Source organism: Gadus morhua, chromosome 14 (assembly GCF_902167405.1).
Source record: "Gadus morhua chromosome 14, gadMor3.0, whole genome shotgun sequence".
NCBI lineage: Eukaryota > Metazoa > Chordata > Actinopteri > Gadiformes > Gadidae > Gadus > Gadus morhua.
The window spans coordinates 26,066,881-26,090,298 of record NC_044061.1 but is presented as its reverse complement, the minus strand read 5'-3'; the positions used below and the strand labels follow the sequence as shown (position 1 = coordinate 26,090,298).

At 47.2% G+C, this 23,418-nt stretch overlaps 1 protein-coding gene across 2 annotated transcripts; it reads right to left on the bottom strand.

Moving 5' to 3' along the window:
• Positions 1 to 17,310: 17,310 nt before the first annotated feature.
• On the bottom strand, positions 17,311 to 23,110 carry irx6a (iroquois homeobox 6a). Of its 2 annotated transcripts, XM_030376127.1 has the most exons (7): positions 22,707 to 23,110; positions 21,607 to 21,820; positions 21,118 to 21,227; positions 20,616 to 20,911; positions 19,308 to 20,042; positions 18,818 to 18,929; positions 17,313 to 18,288 (listed from the first exon to the last, which is right to left on the bottom strand). In XM_030376127.1, the coding sequence occupies exons 1-6, from the start codon at positions 22,718 to 22,720 to the stop codon at positions 18,823 to 18,825; spliced, it is 1,476 nt and encodes a 491-aa protein (XP_030231987.1). In that variant the 5' UTR covers positions 22,721 to 23,110; the 3' UTR covers positions 17,313 to 18,288; positions 18,818 to 18,822. The 2 variants fall into 2 exon arrangements, with proteins under 2 accessions (XP_030231986.1, XP_030231987.1); XM_030376126.1 differs by lacking the exon at positions 22,707 to 23,110 and having other exon boundaries at positions 17,311 to 18,288; positions 21,607 to 22,050.
• Positions 23,111 to 23,418: the final 308 nt, after the last annotated feature.

Sequence of the window (23,418 nt, the reverse complement as noted above, 5' to 3'; positions counted from 1 at the left end):
CGTGCATGCGTACTACACTGCATCTTGCGTGCTTCCTGGCCAGATTTGGGCCCCGCCGCACAGCTATCTGTTCCACAAGCTGAGATCAAAGTGCTGGGGCTGGCAGACCGGGCCTGGCCGTGGGACGGGGCTCCATGGCAGCTGCTGAGCCGGAACAGCCCCAGCATGGGTAGCTGGGGCGGGGGAGTGAGCAGGAGGAAGAAGAGGGCGGCTCGGTGCATGGATCCATGGGCTCGGATGTTGTTCGTTGTCCGTTCGCTGTGTGATTGATGTCCTGCACGGCCAATCGTGTCGCAGCTTGCAACAGAGGTCGACGAGAGGAGAAAGAAAAGGTGAATGTTTTCACATGTACTCGTTACTTTGCACGTTGGTGAACTTCATTGCACGGGGTCAGTTTGTGTTTCTCTTTCGCTCTGTTTCACTCCTCAGTTCCTCTCGCTGTCTCTTTACACATTCTCTCTGTATGTCTCTCCTTCATCTGCCACTGATTTCCTCTTGTTCTGTCCTACCTAAGGCTTGAGACCTTGTAACCAGTGTTAGCTGAACTATTACAGTCCAGCCATGTCAATAGCTTTTCCTGTTGGTCTAATGTGGCAGCACAGAAGATCTTGTGGTTTCATTGCTTTGTGGAAGGGATTGTTGTTGTTGTTGTTGTTGTTGTTGTTGTTGTTGTTGTTGTTTGGGCTAACTTTCAAGCATATATTTCATATGCTTAACAACCGTAATTACAAACGTAATTTATCTTTGGAGTTGGGTATTTTGCTAAATGACACATTTCCACTTCAGTGTGTGTGTGTGTGTGTTTGTGTGTGTGTGTGTGTGTGTGTGTGTGAGGTGGTTTCCCGGTAACCACCGAGGTGAGACTTGGGGTCTTTGGGCCCTCTCTCCTGCGGGGCCCGGCTGCTTTGTGCCGGGGGACGTGATGTGTTCCTCTTTTCAATGAGGGGGCCCCTGGTGGCTTGTGGGCTCAGGGAGACAGACACGGGCGAGCCTTCGGCCGTCTGTGTGTGTCTCTCATTAATTAGGCCAGGGAATTCCACCGGCCCGCGTTCTGCTGGGGGAGGGGGGCGGTACCAGATGGACCCTAGGAGGGGGGTTCAAACCAAAAAAAAGAGGGGGAGTTATGGACCGAAAGATACGGGACAGGCAGATGAAGACGCATGACACACACAGGAAAAAAGTGACTCGTGCGCACATACACACTCGCACAAACACACAGGCTGTAAATTGACAGTGGTGTCAAAATTGTCATGTCTGCTGACAACGCTGGCAGACATCGTCCCTAAACGCGATGCCTCAACCGCATGTGCACAATCATACAAATACACAGACACACACGCACAAAGTACATCAACACACGCACACACACACAAATCCTGCAGCCTGTTCCAGGTCGGCCTAATAAGATTCCACATTAAATGTCATAAGAATATTATGATGCCGCTATTAAACTGAATTTGTGTTCATTTTGAAAAAAGAGGCGTAATCCTGCCATAAAGCCAGCTAGGCCGTGTTTGACCTATAAATAACTTGTTTGCATTTCACCAAAGCAAATCCTTCGCCCTCGCTTGGTAAATGCCGAGCCCAAGAAGCTTAAGAAAAGATAGAGCGATGAATTTGTTGCCTCTGAATACAGTTAATGTTGTTTTTCACATTTCATATGCTACTTGATTTGATTTGCTGTTATTGTTATTTCCGCACTTAATCTGTTTGGATTGCAGTTCTGTCAGGGCGAGTGTATCTCAGCCAGCCTATCGGACAATGAGAAGTCGCTGATTTGTGTGTTGAGCAGGAGTCAGGCTGTTTACTGTACCAGAGTTCTTGTTTTGGAGCAAGTTACACGTTTAAGATGTTTTTCCTTTTGTCAAATGTTTTGTTCCTTAAAAGCTGTGACTGGCTTACCTTGAAAGACAATGCCCTGCTGTTGTTTTCTATTCCCTTATTCTGCACTGCTGTGTTTTTAAGGCACCATTCAGTACTACAAAAGAGAGATTGTAAAGGTAAAGAAACCAGCTGCTAAATAATGATATCAACGACAAAGAAACTCAATGGAAAATACATAATTGATGTGAGGGAAGGTGATGTCAGTCTTTAAGAGAATGCAGAAAGATCATGGCCCCAACAAGTAACATGTTTCAGCGGATGACAGAGATCATCAGAGAGTTTGGTTTAAATGTCTGTCTATGTGGATAATGTGTGTGTATTATTGTCTGTGTGTGTGTGTGTGTGTGTGTGCGTGAGTGTTTGTGATACAGTGAGTATGTGAGCGAGAGAGACACAGTGAGAGTGCGACAGCGAGAGTGTGCGAGCGAGAGAGCGACGGCGAGAGCGTGCGAGCGAGAGGGCGCTCCCCACACGGGGAGCGTCTCGGGGCGGTGGCGGCGGTGCTGAGGGCTCCGTCCCGGCAGCCTGTCTGCTCCGTGACAGCCGGCTCCTGCTCCGACCATAAGCCCCGTCCCCTCCGCTAACAGCCCAGCTGCGGGGGGAATGTCCCCGGGCCTGACACTTTGACACGGCCTGCGCGTTGACAAATAGCTGGCGTTTCCACCTCCTGCTACACTGTCTGCTTCCTGCTAAATCAGGCCTTTGCGACTGCATGAGCGCAGGGGGGAGATGGGGGAGTGGTGTCAGATCTGCTGTCAGTCTGCAGGGTGGGGGGGGGTGGGCTGCTGATTCTAGGCCTCACGGGGTGGCAGGCTCCTGTGGGGGCTGGGGGGGGGGGGGGGGGGGGGGGGGGGCATGGTCGATGACACTTGAGCCATCTTAAGGGATGTTTACATGTTCCGATTTGGGCGAGCCCCCACCCCTTCCCATCAAACGTGCACGGCACACACACACACACACACACACACAAAACACACACACACACACACACACACACACACACACACACACACACACACACACACACACACACACAAACACAAACACACACACACACACACACACACACACACACACACACACACACACACCTTGTCTTCAAGTGCTCCACTGAGATATCATGTCATTTTGGCACTGGAAAGGTAGAGCATCAACTACAACGTCTGTGTGTTTGTGTGTGTGTGTGTGTTTGTGTGTGTGTAGGGGTAGGGTTATGAGGTAGGGGTATAGAATAATTGTGTATTCATGATTATGTGTGTTGAAGCGGTGTGTGTGCGTATGTGTGTGTGTGTGTTTTATGATACATAACCTTGTCTGTCATTGCATATGCATAACTAAATTTGCATTCCTCAGAGCCATACCGATCGGCCAGCAATGCTTTGACAACACGAGTCGATCCAGTGTCTGTGACAGTCAGTAACCAGTACCACCACTGGTACAATCTCTGTCTCTAGAGATCAAATAGTAATCCGTAGTCACACAATACCTTCACTACACCTGAGTTGATATTCGCTCCCTTCGTTCTTTCCCTTCCAGACCAGAGGCAGCCAGCGGAGATGTATCTACGCTCAGAGGGTTGTGTGTGTGTTTGTGTGTGTGTGTGTGTGTGTGCGCATGTGTGCGTCTGTGAGTGTACCCCTGTGTGTCTATTTGCGTCCCTGCCAGTGCGTGCCCATATGGGCCAGGCCGGGCCGCCTCTCCTCTCCCCCGTACCGCTGGGCCCTAAGTGCCCCTGCACTGCTGCCACGGTGACGGGGTCCGTATTGATTGATCCTCTTGCCTGCGTAACCTCCAGCTCACTTTGGGGTGTCCCCAGTGGGCCCGGGCTCTCAGCAGAGCACACGCTCTGATTAATGTCCGTCTTTTGGGTTCTGCCGGCTACACTGCGCCGTGTCAGGGCAGATTTGTCAAGCGACAACTATGGATTATCTCCTGCATCCTCCTGCTCAACTTCGGGCGCCATCGCTGCCCTTTAGTGCGTGTAGGACCCGCCGGATCCGTCCCTTCTTTCCCTGTGTGTGTGTGCGTGTGTTCCTCTGTGTATGTGTGTGTGTGTGTGTGCGTGCATTCTATCATTTGACTCTTATTCTGCAGCGTTCCCCTGGGCGGCAGCGATGGCAGATGCATTAAACAATCCACTTAATAGATAAGCTACAATATGCTTGAGCTTCCTCCATCGACGCTCACCTCCTCCCCCTCCTCCCCCTCCTCCTCCTCCTCCTCCCCCTCCTCCTCCTCCTCGCCCTCCTCCTCCTCTTCCTCCTCCTCTGCTGCCTCCCCCTCCTCCCTGCACCCTTCCTCCCCTCCTGCTCCTCTCCACGTTCCTCCTTCCCTCCCCCCCTCCCCATTCCTCCCTATCTCCCGCTGCTGAAATGGAATTGGATCAAAGAGGAGTGAAAAGGAAGGAGTTGGGAGGGGTGGTGGGGGGACGGGGGGGGGACGGGGGGGGACGGGGGACGGGGGGGGGGCACGGGGGCAGGGCTCATTGGGTTTTGTTGAAATATTTATAGGTCAGGGTTGACTGGTTAAATTGAATATCTGTTCTGATCTCACTCGCCTATTTAACTTGCGCCTAGGCAAATATGTTTCCTAGGTGATAACCTTTTATGTACCGGGCCGACTTCATTGAAATGCATAGAGATAAAAATGTGTCACACTCCAGCGCTGAGCCACACAGCCGCTGATGCTCGATTATTCAAATGATAATTGACCCCCACCTGTAGCCCGCTCGTATCCAGTATCAATCACTCCATCCAGTGTGAGGGTACGGGTGCGCGGCGCTGTCATTTACATTACAAACCGCCGCTGAATGTCAAGGACCCCAGGCAGCCCATTTGTGAGGAGGAGAATGGTGGGAAAAATATATGGGCCAATTATGATTTTCAATCTTTTTAATAATTTAAACGCTGTTGATATGTGAATTACTGGCAGCGCGGCTGCGAGTCCCGCGCCCTGTTTATTCGCTGGCCGTATTATTTTCCTTTGTAACAAATGACTTGATGTTAATCTTCATCTATAATTTTCCTTCCTCTGATATAATGGCTTCTAGTGACTTGCTGTCTGCGCGCTGATGAATTGACACGCTGTATCAAAGCAGTCCAATGTCTGTTGTGCGCCGTGCCAAGGCAGTTTTTTTCCGTTGCTATACTAGAGGGCACTCATGGTAATGAGGAGTCCCCATGCATATTCATATTTGCATACACTAAGCAAACACAAAGCCGAAACAACCACCGAAAACAAGAGCAGTAGACACATGTATACCATCGCGGAGGAAACCATAATTCATTCCTTTATTTACCAACACTATTTCGATAGGGATCTAATTAAAGTATACAGCTGCCCCACTACATTCAGCGGCACTCTTTTGGTATTTGTCTCCTCGCTACCTGTTTAATCTTTAAAGAGACATTAGGTACGAGGACGGTTGGCATACATTTCCAAACAGGCATTACTGTGTGCTCGGCAACTGGGCCTATTTGTTTGTCAGCCAAAGCTCTATAATTAGCAGTGTTTAATTATGGAAATGGCCGCTGAGGAGAATTTCAAACGCCCTCCTTCCCTGGATCATTAGTTACAGAGGCGAAAAAAAAATGAAATGCTTTCAGCAATGAAGGGTTCATATTTCAAGCTTATAGCTGCTAAAAGGGTGTACTCAGAAAATCAATTTTATGAAAGTCCGTTCAGCACTAAAGGGAGTTCCATGCAACTAAGCAATTTTGAAATAATGTTAGCGGCGGTCTGATTCATGGAAGGAACCAGGACTGCTCCCTTCGCCGAGGACATTATCCCCTAAGCCCGGGTCGGGGGTCAACCTCTGGTTTAAATCAGCCTCTGTTTAGCATAACTGGATTCTTGAAGCGCCGCGGCTCCGGCCCCCGTTCTGAATAGATAAGTAGCCTTCCTGGAGGGGCACGGGGGGGGGGCTCCGCACCCCATCGGACCGCCAGGGTACGGCGTGGAGGGAGTCTATGGGACGCAACCTGACCTTGACCCGCGCGCCTACCCTTGCTGTTTCCCTCCACAACGCTCCCCCCCCCCCCCCCCCCCTACGACAACCGCCACCTCACAACAAATAAACTTGACACTCCCTCAACCCCCCCCCCCCCCCCCCCCCCGCCCGGCCCACCCCTGGCACAAACTGCGTCGCAGAATGACGCCACCTTCTCGGGCAAAAAATAGACGCACGATAAATCCTGTTCCCCTTCACCCCTTTGATGGTCGCCCACGACACAGCAGTATTAAGGACACGCGTGCACATATTCGCACACACGCACACACACACACACACACACACACACACACACACACACACACACACACACACACACACACACACACACACACACACACACACACACACACACAGCCACACACATACACACACAGTCAAACTCACACTCAAACACACGCACGCACACACACACACACACACACACACACACACACACACACATATATACACACACAACACACACATATACACACACACACTCACGGTCGCACACACATATACAAACATATGTGCGGGGGCTGTGCAGGCGACACATGGGAGATGACGGTGGGTCTCCCAGCACCACCACCACATCCACCCTCCCGAGAGACCACAGCACTTCCTTGTGCATGGAGGTCATCAGCACCGTGGGGGGCCGGCACATGAACGGATTGTTTAGGGGACCCTGGTGCGGTCGACTGTGTGTGTTCCCAGAGACACTTTGATGGGTCTTTCATATTTAAAGGGGTGGTTTAGTTATAGAGCTCCCTGTAATAAACTATAAATAGATATATTCATGTATACATATAAATACATACACATCCATAGTTATAGAGCTTGCTTACTGTCATAAAGTATACATAGAGATATTCATATATATATATATATGAACATATATAAATCTATCCATAGTTATAGAGCTTACTGTAATAAACTATATATATATATATATATATATATATATATATATATATATATATATATATATATATATATATATCAGCTCCATGTTAGGGCTGTCACACTGGGGATCCCCATTAGTCAGATTGATCGTTTCCTCTCTCCCCCGGCCTTGATTCATGCAGTAGGCCTACACCCGAGCCCTAATGAGTCACCGGCCGTATGGTGGCACAGGGCATCTGTGCCGTGGCGCCCACCCCACCCATCACCACCCCGCCCCACCCACCGCCACCCCGCCCCACCCACCACCACCCGACACACCATACTGTACACGCCACATGGGAAGAGGAGTGGGTTCCCCTGACTGGGAGGGGAGCAGCCTACGTTATGTAGCTCGCGGATATTTGTGTTCGGTTAGGAACGATGGCAAAGAAATCCGAAAAAACAGCATGTGGTCACGATGTGGGTTATTTTTCCTCGAGCAAAACACGTTCCATGTTTGGGTGTGTGAGTGTATTTCACAATGTTTCAGACAGTAAATAGAAGACTGTGTTTTTAAACGTAAACACACACCCCAAAACGCACAGTGTCCCGTGTAGAGCACAGATGATAATGATGACGCAAATAAGTGAAGCAATATCTTTATTTAATCCATCATGTAGGAGAGCCACAGCCTTACAGCCCCCCCGCCAACAATGTTCATTTTATTTACCGCTGTCGTTGCACACACGCCCTCCATCATCCTCTGTAACACTGGTGGTGGAGTGATAAAGATGATCACAACAATAAGCACCATATAAAGTATCTTTACAGCACTGCTGGGTCTAAATGAGCTCAATTGCACGTATAAAAAAAGGACACGATGTCTCTCCGCAGACTTTTAAAGCCATGGAATCCCAGGATGGAAACGTAGCGTGCCCGGATATAGATTTATGGTTAAGTTCTGCTGGATTTCATTCAGGATCATTTTCTACCTTGGGAATTTGGGGTGTAAAGGCTCCATGACGGATTGTCCAGCGTGCTTGGAACTGCTCTATAATAGTTTTATAAGCCAGTCAGTCAGCTTGGCCGGTGCAAATGGAAGTTAATACTGTCTTTCGCAGTGTGAAAGTTTCCCTCTAGATCTCCATCTGTTTCCTTATCAAAACATTTCTTATTTGCTAAGTGGAACCGTGAAATTCTATTGGCCTCGCTACTCTAGCAAGGGGACATCAGAGTTTTTAAATGGCATCAGGATGGTGATATTTCTCCTGAATGCGTGACGTGTGTGTCAGTGTGATTTACATTCTCAGATGTTTATTTTGTATTGGTTTTAACGTACTAAAGTCTAAATGGCCTCATTGTCCTATTCTTTCAATTTTATAGACCAAATGCCCCGAGCTAGTACCATAGTTATAAAGAAACATCAATAATGGAAATGACAAAATACAAGCATAGTACGTGTGTTTGAGCATGCGCTTGTGCTGGTATTTATACATTAAAGAGAGAGGGCGCGAGAGGGGGAGGGAGGGAGAGGAAGAGGTAGAGGGGAAGAGAGAGAGAGGTGGAGAGAGAGAGGGCGAGGTTGCAGTAGTAATTTAGATGAACTTCACATGAACCGCAGGAGTAGAATGAGCTCCATAAACACAGAGTCCTCTATGTGTTATGGAGATCCAGGGGAATAAATGAGTGTTTGCTAAACACATTGGACCAGAGAAGGCCTCTCTCCATCATGGAGATCGGTCCGAGGTCTTCATGGCCTTCTGTGTGTGTGTGTGTGTGTGTGTGTGTGTGTGTGTGTGTGTGTGTGTGTGTGTGTGTGTGTGTGTGTGTGTGTGTGTGTGTGTGTGTGTGTGTGCGAGTGTGTGTGTGTGTGTGTGTGTGTGTGTGTGTGTGTGTGTGTGTGTGTGTGTGTGTGTGTGTGTGTGCGTGCGCAAACGTTTGCATGTGGAACAATTAGTTTGACAACCCAAGGCGCCCTTGTCACGATGCCACTGCATGGAAGATGCATCACACGTGTGTGTGTGTGTGTGTTGTGTGTGTGTGTGTGTGTGTGTGTGTGTGTGTGTGTGTGTGTGTGTGTGTGTGTGTGTGTGTGTGTGTGTGTGTGTGTGTGTGTGTATGTGTGTGTGTGGGTGTGTGTGTGTGTGTGTGGGGGGGGGGTCCTATCTGTTTACTCTCATCCTCGTATGTGGATCGCGACAACATGGACGCGGGCAGCCCAACGTCTCGGCCCATCTGTGCCTATAGGAGCTGTCATGCGTTTCCCCTTTCCTGCGCGCTGCAGGAGCATATAGACCGTGTGGGGCTCCCATACGGGTACTGTATGTGGAGGCTGCGGTCTCTAGAGGTCACTGCAGTTCCATGGGTGACAGCGCCGGGCCCACACCACTCACACAAAGGCAGGAGAGGAGGTGCACCGTGAATATTTACAAAGTGCCCCTTGTGTGTTGCCATAGTTCTCCTTAACAGACAATACAACCACTGAGGAAGAACACGCACACAGGCACACACCCAAGCGCACACACACGCATACGCATGCACACACACACACACACACACTGACCTTGTTATGAAATTGTGTGCGTGGGGATCTGGGGCTCTGGGGGAGGCTCTGCTTGTGTTAATTGAACTGATTTCACGGAGCAACCAAACGCTGGCTCTCTCTGGCGGGATCTCGTGTCTCTTCCATGGAGCGAGGTGGGTGGGTGGGTGAGTGGCTAGGCGTCGGGCGGCTAGGTGAGGTGGACAGGGGGAAGGATGTGTGTGGAATGTGTCCACGTAGCCCCCCCCCCCCCCCCCCCCCCCATGTGCTCGAAGGTGTGCAGGGGGAATGTAAAAGACCGGAGAGAACAGCTGTATTTTCATAGTCACAAATCCCCCCTCGCATTTCCTTCCATATTTAACTTCTGCGCAGGGAAAGCCACTTTGCACGGATTACAATGTTATTTCTCTTCTAAAGCCTAGGAACAAAAGAAAATAAGGTATACACATGACGTTCCAGGATTCGGCCAACAATGCAAACAAATAAAAGGAACAGAAAAATAGAGAAAGAACAATTCGGTGGCCTAACATGAAGCATATCTGTTACTAGTTACACATCGCAGGCTTATTATTTGAATCTGCTCCCTCAGTTAAAGAGCAAAATAAAACCAGGGGGGTGTAGCATTGTAGCCCGCTGTCGGAGGCCTGCCTGCCAATACTTGTGCTACTGGGTTATTTTTAAAGTTCCCTCTCCTTAAACATTAACTGTCAGCAAAACACTGGGAGCTGCAGGTCCTAAGCTGTGTTTGTGTTGTGGTTGTGGTACCAGAGGCTGAGCACGCCTGCCTCTGGTGAGCCGTGGCAGATACTCAGTCCATCAAGCCAAGTTTTAAAATTAGTAACAAATTTAATATGCGCTCCGTTGACTTCCGGTGCCTTTCTGAAAAAAAAAAACTGAACAAAAAGCTGAGTTTGTCGTAGGGTCTCTCTTGAATGACCGCAACGTAGCCTGGGTTTGAAACTTAAATTAAAAGACGGGGCTCACGGTCACAATCCACAGCATATGGGGGCAATGTTTACTCTCGTCGGCATGGAGAAGCAAGGACCACCACAGAAAAAGAAATTTCCAACATAAAAGCGCACACAATGTTCTGCGCTAGATCTCTTTTGCCACAACCCAAACCAAACTATTAGCGTGACCTTAATCGCAAAACCATGCTCCTATTAATGGTGTAATAGTATCAGATTTGATTTATGGCTTTCATTTTTAGGGAACATTCTCCCCCTAACGTGTTATATGGGGGAAGTATGTGTTTTCACCAGGGGAACCCGGCCCTAATGGCTGAAAGGTGGCTAAAGCATGGAATTGAGCATATTGGTGTCATAAATCTACATTTCAAACTGGACAGCATGAAACATGGAGCAGGATAAACGACAGGGCCAAGAGGGACAGAGTTTACTCAAGACAAGAGATTAGATTTGACCGGATTTGATATGAGGGAAGTTCAAGAGTGTCATCTTGCCATCATCTGTCTTGAATTTATTCCTAAAGGAAAACAACGTGTATGTATATATATATATATATATATATATAAGATGGTATTATATAGGCTCCCTAGGCTCTCTCACAAAGGCCCTTAGCAAATGCATTAATACATGTGTTTACATTAATTCATCATGCTAGTTTTTATTACGTTGCCTTTCGTATTAATTAATATCCTAAATTGTAAAAATCCCTTGACATTGTACAGACTACCCAAGAGCTTTATCAAGCACATTCTAACGTCTAACTACCTCTCAAAGGTCGACTTTTCTCTCTTGGGAAGTCAGACAACAAAGTGGTTCCAGGAACCATGGTGATGTTGAGCTGTAGTTTAACCTCTGACCAGCAGAGGGAGGTCACCCATTTAGTTCTGCCGTTCAGCATGCATTTACATTCTACTTTTAAAGGGTTCTCAGCCACAAGAGAAACGTGTCAGTTATTATTTTTAGACAACCACATAAAGCGCGTATAGTGGTCCCTTTGTGGCTCTTTTATAACCGAAAAGATAAGCATGTTCATAGGGCTGGATTCCCGGGAACAGGTCACAAGTCCTGATTAAAAGTGACTTTACTGTCTGGCCATAAATATTTCCTAGCCCACCTTTGAAAGGCAGGAGAGCCGTGGCTGCTCTGCTCCTTTGCCACATGAAAGTGCAAATGGAAATGCTTATGGTTGGGAGCGGCATCAGTCATAGCTGGAATAAGAGGGCCAATAAAACGAAGGTAATTATGATGCTCCATCATTTGACACAGCCTGGGGATCTTGGGCTGTTTGCCTTTGTACACTGGGAGGGAGGGAGTGGGGGGTGGGGGAGTGAGAAATGGAAGGAATGGGAATGAGAGCGAGACGAAGTGAGAGAGGGAGACAGAGGGAGGGGGCACGAGAAAATAAATCCCACTAGTGAATAATGAGACCTGTTCTTTTATGACTGCGCTGTGTTTAAAAGCGAACTTTGACAATGTGTGGTCTGTTGTGTCATCCCCCCCCCCTCCCCTGTACCCCAAGGCCCTCAGCTCCTCCTCCCCCACCCCTTCCCCCTCCCTCCTGTAGAGCTGTTTACCTCACCTGTTTTCATAATTTTAGCAGGGGAGTGTGCTTCTGGCTGCTGCTCTTTGATACCCCACTCATCGCTCCGACGCATCAAAGGCATCGCGTCAGGTCTGGCCCGACACGCTTCAGACAGCTACGCCTTACTAACTATTATACTTACTGTCTGCGAAGCCTGGCTTATCCTGAAAGGTTTCCTTAAGGGCCATAAGTGGTTGTTGCCCAAAGGAGGGCCCATTACGTTTGTCTGAGGTAAACAACTCATTGCTTACCGCTTTTTATTGCATTCTCATTACATTTTGATTTAGTGTCGAAGAGGAATTGTTATAATCTCTTTTTTTTCAATTGCTAGTGCCCCAGAGGTATCTAAGGCCTTATAATTAGTTCAAAATGTCATCTCCTGATTCTCGGTTGCTGTCCACTGAGGGGGCCTTTGAGGTCAACATCACAAAAAGAAATGATGGCGTCTTTAATCACGGTTAATATGCTTGGATCTCCCTGATCACCGCCCGGCGTTTTGCCTTTTGTGTGCAGCGGGCCTGTGGTGGGGTGAGTCTGTAAGCACGCGCCGCGGTGATGATTTAGACGTCAGTCAGGTACCGGGGGCTCCATTAGAGCCAGCAGACAGCGTGCTCACACCCCAGCTCCTAATCCTGCACACGGCGCCCCACAGAGAGACGGGCCAGAGAGGAGGTGGTGTCGACGCCATGCTGTTCCCCAGCCCCGCGGCGGGCCTGACGCCTGCCGGTGCTCAGGTTTATGAGGAAGGGCTGAGGCGGGTATCGCTGGTTACAGAGGTCAGATCGAGGCCGCCGGGATCAGGGGGGCTGAAGGATCCACACTCTGGGATCGGCTGCACAGCCTGAGACAGGGTTTGTTTATAGTGCGGAGGATTGCGGTGCTGAGTGGTGCCTTGTAGCTAGAGTTGGAGACTCAAGGGTTGTCGCCTTATAAGCTGAATAATTAGCTGTTCGTCAACGTTTTGTATCGACTGCAGATTTGTATTGTTGTAGCAATCTGACAAACATTTATATAAAAAATATCTCTTGCCCAAAACATATTGTGTAGATGTGTATCGTTAAACACACTTTTGCTTTTACAGCCCATATACTGCAACAGCTCATAACAGTCTAGTGTGAGACAATACGGAGTGAGCAAAAACATGCTGTTCATGTTTCCATGTCCATTCAATCCTCGGGCAAAACACACCAAAGTATCCCCTGCAGTGGATCAGCACCACTTGATGTGAGGCGGCGGACCCCCTGCACAGACCTCCCATCGCTAGGGGTCCATGGTATACCCGCACACTGTTTCATCAGCGTGGTTCGGATGGCGCCCTGCTGACCCACAGGGTCCGCTGAAGGGGATCAGCGCTGGCGTCTGACCTCTGGCCGGCCGTCGGACACCCCGCACGCCGGGACTTTAAACTCTGGTGGCGTGCCGTGGTACACTTTACACCGGAGGCCCGACAGCAACACGTTAAAGGCCAACAGATGCCCAACGTCAAGAGGAAGACAAACAGAAGTAGCCCGGGAGATTAAATGCGGCGATGTGGAGGATTATTGAAGGGGGCATTAAAATGACACAGAAGATTATTGTGGATGTTTTGCGGCGGCTGCGGCGGCTGCGGTGGCGGCTCAAGGTCTCTGAATGGAGGGGCTGCCAGTTGACAGGACAAACACAAAGGAGGGAAGGACGTAACGAGAGCAAGGAGCACGCCAGGGTCTGATTGGAGCGCTCAGACGGCCCGCTGTAAGCGCCTCGTGCTCAGCGAGCGTCTGGGATTTGTGATTGTGCTTATTGTGTTTGTTTGTCTAATATGATGTTATTGGGAATTATTGACCTCCTTATTGCCATATGCGTTCATATTGTCTTTAGAGATTCACACAAACACCCCCCCTCCCCCAATGTTCGTACCACTTGCAGTCATTCTGATGCTTACAGATGGCCCAAACTAATCTGTTTGACTTTGAGGTGAAAAAGATTATAACCTTTACCGTCTATATAGATATGTTTATGTATATATGTTCTACCACATTTAGTCTTCGCTGTTGACTGAGTATAACCTTGACATTAAGTGCTTAAACTGAATGACCCTCACTTTGCTGTATGCAACACAGGGCCTCTGACAATGACCTTTGACCTGTTATCACTCACACAGAGAGCCAAGAATGTGAACGGGGCTGGGGAGTGCCACACAAAGCTTCCAAATGGGTTTGGTTAACCACTCCATTGGTCAGAATGAACCCCCACAACCCATTTACTCCCAAGGACCCGCTGGAGAAGGAAGATCCCCAGGAAATGACAATACTGTCATCTCTTCCTGCCAAATGCTGGGCTAGTGAATAAGGTTGCGGTTGTGAATGCTGATGGAGAGGGCAAATGTTCTGGACTGGATCAGTGAACCAAGAGAGCAGCACTGAGCTGCATGTGGCTTAGTGCCATAGACAGTGTGGGGTCACCCAAAGGCTATAGAAAGAAGCAGGGGTCACAGTGCAACATCCAGCCAAACCATACAAAGCCAGCTTTTCATCCTCTCCCTGGCCGTGCGGCGAAAGCCATAATTATCTTTGACAAAACTCATTAGCATGGACCTTGTAGTGACATCAGCGACCGGGAGTCCCATACAGGAGGACATGCACAGGAACAATGTCCCACACACATTTCATTGGCTCCTTTGACAGGATGTAATGAAGTGTACCTCTCATCCCCCTCGTCTGAACTCTGAGCCGGCCGGTACAAAGAGCCGGTTTGATGAGCCCCGGTTGTCCGTCGTGGGACACATCAAATGGCACCTCGCTCCGGGCTCTTTTGTGGGGTTCCCGGGGCAAAGGATTGTCCGGGATGTTGTTGTTGTTGTTGTCGTGGTTGTTCGTCAAGCTGCTGATTAGTGTGAAGAACCAGCATCCCCTCTGTCAAGTCGTTCTAATTCATGGTCTTTTACAATCAAGGCACAAGCTCATTAAGCGGAGCGAGGGGCCCGTGGTTGGAGACCACTCATTGTTGATCCAAATCGTACAGGAATGAATACGAGTCATTGTTGAACGGGCCCCGGCCCCGCTGCAGGCATCAGGGCCGAGGGAGGGCCCCGGGACTTCTCATCATCAAATGTTAACGTTGATCCATCCTTTTAGCTTGTGTTTTTGTGTTGAGTAAAACACGCAGGCCATTAACCTGGGGGCTCTCATAATGAATTACCTATTTAATGTTCATCAGATATTTGCTGTTGCCAGTACACCGCTGCCAGAAATGTGTTGGTTTGCAGCACATTACAACCACTTAGTGAGCCACTTAATACGAGTCAAAGAAGGAGAATCACTTCGAGTGCAGGTCGCCAGACCTGAACCATCGTGTCTTTTAACTTGTCCAACGATGATGAAATGTGTGAATACACAGATCAAGGTTCCTTTAATGTAAACAGTGTTGAAGCACGCCAACACAAATAGCCTCACAGTCGTTCATAAAAAGGAGGGGGCAGGAGCATCGAAGAGAGAGGGTTTTAATTAGCCTAAAGACGATGACACCCTGGCCTCAGCAAAAGATCTTCACTCCGTGAGTTAAAAGGTGTATGTTTGTGCCCAAATCAATATACTTTCTGCTACATGCACCGGCCACCGACTGTGCATTCCATATTGACTTGAAAAGACAAAACGCCCCTGCATAAAAAGGCACTGCAGCTTATCTGAGATCAACATTAAGGCTGCAGTGACAATGGTGCACCGACCCATTCAAGGCCTGAATGCAGTGGCTCTGTCCCTAAGACCATAATGACACAATTTAAAACTAATTCTGAGGATTGACAAGGATTAGTGTTGTTAAACTCATGTACGCATATCTTGTTATTGTTCGTGCATTTTTTTTGTGTCCTTCAAAGATTAACACAATTCCTATCTTTTGATTATGTGAACCGATCTCTGAACAGATGAAGAAAGTGATTTAGAGAGGCTACCGCTGAGTACGATGTTGTAGCCTAGCACATATAGGCTAAGGAAAGTATTACCGCATAACATGGCGTTTGCTTAAGATTAAGTGTCTTGATTTAAGATTAAAGATGTCAGACAAACATCTCTCAGATGCGTGGCTCGTGCCAACAGCCACCACACTTCCAAAATATTAATCTCTTCTATAACAATGTTTGATGTCTTTTTTTGTTGTATGTTATTGTGACCCTTTAATTCTCGACTGGGTGCTAGATAACATGTTTACTGCACAGCAGCAGAATACATTTGTGCCCTGTGTGTTAAACAGCATGTACAACAGCCTAATTGACCTGTTAGTTGCCGTGGATATACGCCTCTCAGGAAGTCCATAATGCTATTACGCTTTGGCTCCCTCAGGTATTTCCATCGTCTTAATCCCATTGCGCATGCATCATTACCTCGGTAATATAAGGCAGATTTCCGTTACGAGCCAAGGTTTAACTACCTACCTTGACTCTGAATATTTTATATATGCATAGCTTACTTATGTTATGTAATGTAGAGGAACACAAAAGACACATGCAGTCATAACTCATTATTAAACAGCCAACACGCATCCCCCTGGTGTCTCGGTAGTCGTTCATTAAGTGACGGCCCACTGAGTGATCTCAGGCTCGGAATAAGAACACAGAGAAAACGACTCAATTACAGACGATCGTCCGTGACAATCAATTGTCATCATGACGCAATGCGAAGCAATGGAGCAGACCTAGACGATGAAGGTGAAGCGTGGAGGTGAACTCTTTGCAGACGAAGGGCCTATATAGAGAAACAAGATAGCAAAGGTGCCGAATCATTTTAACCACTTTATTAACGTATTATATTTTACTTATGCGCAGTTTGGTTATGGTATATCCATTTTATTTATTTATTCATTAATTTGATAATTGTGTGTATGTTTGTATTTTCTATATATACTCTTTTACCGTCGTGGGTACCGTCTCTTTGCTTTGCTTTGCTTTACTAAATCGTTGTTGGCTTAATATCACTCCTAAAATGCTGCGGGCCGCACTAAATGTGACCCCCCTTGAACCAGGTCTAACTCATGGCGTACGGCTATTGGCAATTTAGTCCTCTAAAGTGATCCATATTTAAACACACCAAACGAAGACAAAATAAATCCCGTAGACATTCTGTTACTTCAGAACAAATCATCTTCATCTCGAAGTCACAACAGGAGATACATATATCTCCCGTCCTCCCTCTATCTCTGGCCCCTATCCTTCAGGCATATGGAGGACTGTAGTGCGTCTGGATACTCCCAATGCGCCATATGCTGTTACGCGCAGAATCTCTTGGATCCGAAGTGATTTGACGCGTTGTCTGTTTTACTGAGAGGGTCGTCTTGTGGTATCGTGGTGTTTTCTTATTTTGCCTTATTCACAACAGGCCGAATAATCCAGAACTCAGTATCAAATGATAAATCACAAACACCTCATTTAGGATTGACAAATGAACATGTTTTTATGTTATTTGTTGAGCTGTTGTTGGTCTCATATATGAACATAAATTAAATCAACAGAATAGACACAAACCGTAAAGTAACTTAAAACTTAAAAGAAGAAGATTTAGCTGTGTATATATACACAGCTAAATCTTCTTCTTTTAAACGACAATGCTACGTCGTTTTGATCTTACAAATGACCTTTTAATTAAAACAATATGAAGTTCTTGCATGGAACAAAGCAGCCTTCGCCCTTCCTCCTATAACATTACAAAGTGTTTGATGCCACTACTGATTAAATGCTCACGATGGAGACTTGATGTTCTCTTTCTTCCTCGTCTTGTTCATTTGTCTCACGTCTTCCAGCGAATTATTAACTCAGTCACAATGATGAACTTTGATCAAATGCATAACCTCAAATGTTTTAATTGGCTGATTGTATGTCAAACTTCATACAAAAAAAGGAAAATGTGACTGACATCCAGAAGTCTTTCGAAAACGGCTTTCTTACATATATATATAAAAAAGAATGGCAAACATGAACAATAAACATGAGGAGAAAAAATTGCATTTCGGGTCTCCACGCAAAGCAACAAAAATCCAGTCTTTTCTGTCAAGTTTACAATCGGCCAAAATATATGAAGCAAAACATTACGCAGCGACAACGAAAGAAGATTTAACGCAGGATTTCAATGATCAGTTGAAAATAAATAAATAAATATATAATAAATTAAGTCACAAAGTACAATTTCAAACGACAACATGAATAAGGTTTGCTACACAACACGGTTCCCCATTTACAAATGATCCGGCTATTCTCTGCCGTTGGATTTACAATTCTAGCATAAACTCATCGACACCATAGAAAAAAAAAATGAGTGTGCAAAATGTCGGTCATATCCACAGTAAGAATAATCATTTCCCTCTGCAGGAGTGTCAGGTAATCCACGCGTAATACTCCAAACGCTCCTGGACCATACTTGTAATTTAGTGCATAATAGAAGTCCCACTCGTATATCCCGGTGCGCAAATACATCTGAACGACAGAGAGACAGAGAGAGAGAAAAAAATGCATGAAATTAGTGTTTAAAACAAACATTTAGTTAAATTGTAACGTTTATAATAATGTAGTCATGTACAATCATGTTATTATTTTCTTTGTTTGTACTGTTTACACACATTTTGTATGTTTGTGAGTGTGCTTGTGTGTGTGTGTGTGTGTGTGTGTGTGTGTGTGTGTGTGTGTGTGTGTGTGTGTGTGTGTGTGTGTGTGTGTGTGTGCGTGTGTTTGTGTGTGTGTTTGTTTGTGTGCGTGTGTTTGTGTGTGTATCAATTTCCCAGTTAAATGCCTGGCATGGTTTGGTTCTGCTTGTGCGTGTGTGTTTGTTTGTGTGTGTGTGCTTGCGTGTGTATCAATTGCCCAGTTAAATGCCTGACAATGTTTGGTTTTGCCTGTGTGTGTGTGTGTGTGTGTGTCCGGCCGGGTTTGTGTTCGGCGTGACTGCATGCCAAAGTTCTTCCTCCAGCAGCAGCAGCTCATGTCATGTCAGTGTCCGTTGGCTCACCTCCTTCACCTCTTCATCACCGCTCTGAACGCCGTGACCTTGTCTTCCTGCAGACTCGCGCATGCCCTGCTGAGGTCAGGCGAGTCTGTCTCCGCCTTGACACCAGCGAATCCTGAACACACACACAAACAGGCACATAAACAGACAAACACATACGCATACACACACACACACACACACACACACACACACACACACACACACACACACACACACACACACACACACATACACACACACACACACAGACACACAACCACACACAGGCAAACACACAAACGTACACACACGCACACACATACAAAAACAAACACACACACGCACACATGCAAGCAGACACACACACACACACACACACATTTGTATTAATGGCCGAGTAAATACAACCCCAAAGAAAATAAAAACATACAATTTTAGCATTTTCCTAAATACCCCCTAAAAATGTGAGTCCTCCTTAAAGAAATAAGGTTAAAGTCAAACGGCGCCGTACCTTCGATGCTGGCGAACTGGCAGGCGTCCTGGAGCGAGGGGAAGGCGGAGCACGGCAGTCCCAGGGCCTTGTGGCCGTAGCCCCCCGCCCCGTACAGCTTGGGGTGCAGGGGGGGGCCCTCCTGGAAGGGGTTCTCCGCGTTGGTCGCGTGGCTCGAGGCGTGGAGGCCCCCGCCTCCGGTGCCGCCCCGGCACGCCACCGCAGGGGCCTGGGGGGGCCGGGAGCCGTGCAGCTGGCAGTCCCCACCCGGGTGCCGCCCCTCGGCCCCGGGATGGGGGCTCAGGACCGCCCCGGGATGGGAACTCAGGATGACTCCCGAGGCGGCGGTGCGCGCCAGGGACCAGATCCTGGGTTTGTCGGAGGACTCGTAGTGGGACAGGGACAGGGCCCCCGGGGGCCCACAGGACGAGGACGAGGAGGAGGAGGAGGAGGTGGTGGTGGTGGAGGAGAGGGGCTTCAGAGCCACAGAGTCCAGGAAGTCGGAGGGCAGGCCGGGGAGCGAGGTCACGCTCTTGACGCCGCATGGGAACGGGTGGAAGCCGGGGTGGAGGCTCAGGGGGAGCTCGGAGCCACGATCCCCCTTGGCGGGGGCCCCGGACACGGCCATGGCCCTGTGGAGGTCCTGCTCCTCTGAGGGGCCCTTCTCACAGTCGCTGTCCATCTTGTCACAGTCCTCGTCCTCCATGTCGTCCAGGTCGCTGAGGTGCAGGTCCTTCTCCTTGAAGTCGCTGGAGTCTGGGGGGGGGGGGGCGGGGGGGGGGGGGCAACAGAGGGTTGAGGTCATGTTTGGACTGTCAACACGTCAATGGGAAAAAAGTGTTCTCATCGGCCAGGAAAATCTGAATAATAAACACGTTGCCATATACTTCTTTCACTGCCCGGACAAAAGTTACTGCACGTTGAGAAGTAAGGAGAATAGGTTGGATTCATATCTAATGGAACTTATTTCTTGTGCTTAAAAATAGTACTGATCATCTTGTAGCGTCTTACCCTAGCAATCTTTTTTGTATACAGGGAATGGGTTAACCTGGCGATTGTTAGTGCTTGGCACTTGGTTCTGTGAACCCCCTTACTGTACCGACAGGGATATATTGTTTCTCTTTCTTCTGATAAATGCACTTATTATAAATTATTTTGGATAAGAGCGTCTGCTAAATATCCTAAATGTACATTTAGTTTAGAAGTTTAGAAGTTGCACATTTCTTCAACTTTTACAAAAGTTTCACATAAGTTTACGTGTCCATGGGTTGGACTTAATGTCCACCTCTGTGTCCAGCGTGTGTGGAGATAACCTCATCTCCGACGTACCTTTGGTGACGCAGTCCAGGTCGCTCTTCTCAAGGTCATCCTTCCTGTCCTCGCCGCCCTTGTTCTTGGGGGACCAGGTCATCTTGTTCTCCTTCTTTAGCCTCCTCCTGGCGTTGGCGAACCAGGTGGACACCTGTGTGAGCGTCATCTTGGTGATGATGGCCAGCATGATCTTCTCGCCCTTGGTGGGGTAGGGGTTCTTGCGGTGTTCGTACAGCCAGGTCTTCAGGGTGCTGGTGGTCTCCCTTGTGGCGTTCTTCCTCCTGGCTGTGCTGTTGAAGTCCACCGTCCCGTACCTGATGGGGACATGAACACCATACATGCTTGTTAAGACGGATGTTGGAAAGAAGCCACGTTTTCGAACCATGTGACAAAGTTTCACTGGAAAGGCTCGCTATGAAGTTAAATATTTAAGAATTATGGATAAGAGAAGTTGTTTTTTCATGTAGTAGTTTGTCTGAGCAACTTTAAGGTAATTGGAGAGACATTAAGGGAGGCTTACCTGTCGTACTGGTACTGTCCGAGCGAGTGCTCGTAAGGATAGTATGCCGCAGTTTGGGTGATGCCAGAATGAAGTGTCCCAGTGCCATCTTTAATATCATACTGGGGGTTCTGTAAACCAGAGGCAGAATGAACAAACATAAATACAACAGTCACAAGAACAAACATCATAAGATGCTGAACCATATATTCCATATTTTGATTCAAACACACGTCAGAATTATAGAGAATAAAACAGCTCTACATGTTTTGTGACAAACATTAACAGAAACATATCAATTAATTCAGCAATATAAATAATCACAATGCACAATGTCCTGTCAAAGTCTAGAAACAATTTAACTTGAAAACACTCTAAACCATGCTAACTGCTTTGTAATAATTTAAACAGATAACAACAAAATAACGGAAACGGATTGATCAACCGCATCGATCCCCCAGCCAGCCCCCCGCTTGCAAGCTGAGCACCAGCAGAGGAGGGTGAACCCACCAGCGTGGAGTAGATGGCGGACGGCTCGGTGCTGTAGGGGAAGTAGTTGGCATAGTTCTGGCTGGCGGCAGCCGCAGCCGCATAAGGGGAGCTGTACATGCCGAGCGCGGCGCCGAGCTCCGTCCTGGTGCTCGCCAGCAGACGGTTCTCGTAGGACGGGGGGCAGCAGAAGGAGGCTGCGGACGGGGAGCCACTCGTGCAGTCAGAGCCTGACCTGGAAATCGAATCGCAGCAAGTCGTACTGGGGTTTGCCGACACGAAAAACTGCATGAAGAAGAATTGTGGATAGATATGTGTCATTGGAGTCTGTCGTTATCCGGAGAGTCTGTGATGATAACCGTCCAGTGAGTGAATTGTAACGGGCATGGCATTAGTCTCAGACATTAAAACACTGGGAATTATCACTGGATCTGCACAATTAGGTGATTTTAAGGTAAGACGGATAACAGAGTGGAATCAGCGTTCATTTATTTTTATTTTTATTATCAGGAAAAAACGATATAAATCAGTTTTAAATATGCAGTCATGTATGATTATAACTCCTGCATGTTCTAATTATTTCATCAATTTCCTAACACAGTGCTGAATAAAGAAATCGGACAGGGCTAAAAGTTAGGTGATAACTTTACTCCGATTAAAACTTTCATCCCATAATGGACTTCCACTAAACCTAATTTAGATAATGTCGTCAAACGACCCGTTCGTTAATTAAACTAACATGCAAACATGATATCACAGCCACGATTATAAAAACAAAAAGTTTTTGATTGTTTAACAGTAGCGACCACATCACAGGACACCCAGTCCATAGTGTCTTATGCATCGATCGCTATTGTCATCCTAACGACACGTGAGTTCATCCATAATTCACTGTAATTGGACATGTGTGTGCGTCTGTGTATGTCAATATTTGTGTCGCCAAAAAAGCGCCATGCACAACGTTTCAACTCCAAGAGCAGCCAGACACTCAGTTATAAAAGCGAGGAATACTCAGACCTCCCCAAAAAATATGTAAAATAATAAAGTAACATAGCCTGCCTAAACCTTTTTTTCTTGTATTCCTACGAACAAGTACGCACATATTAAAAGGTAGTTCTTACCTGTGAAGTTGCATTGTAGGGGTATCCAAACTGCGAGAAAGACATAGTTGTCTAGTGTATTGTAAGCATCAGCAATATTCTTCACCCTTGATCGATTGTAACCAATTCTACTTCAAATCCAGCGTCTCGCACACATTTCCACGCACGGCCTTTCGCTCAATAATAGATGACTGCACTCATATGAGGCAGACTTTAGGCTGGTACCAGCTGCAGATATAGTTTTATATGAATGAATAATCCCCAACCCAATGGACTTGATAAGAAGAAATTAAATTAAGCGTCATTAAGTATAAAAATGTTGTTGTGTGAGCCGAAGAAGGCTTAAAGGATAACGTAAGACTTGCAAGATATGGATTCAGCTTGTCCTATTATTTGTGGCTCTATAGTTCTTTAGCATTCACCCATGCAAGGGTATCAACGTGACGTCACTGTAATCCCGACACGGCAGGGTAGCGGGATGGAATAATGGTTTTGCCAATCACGTCCAACATTACGTTTTCTTAAGGTGCACACTGTAGCACAAGCATCCCCTTCTGTGTGTACCCCCTATTGTTCACAGATAAAAGACGTAATCAGGACATGGGTGTTAAAACACTTAACCCCGCACGCTTAAAAACAATCATGGTTACAACCGATTTATAAGGATTTGTATGGAAGTTAATTGAAATTATAGAAAAATATATTTTATTTGATTTTGGCCATCAAAAAAATA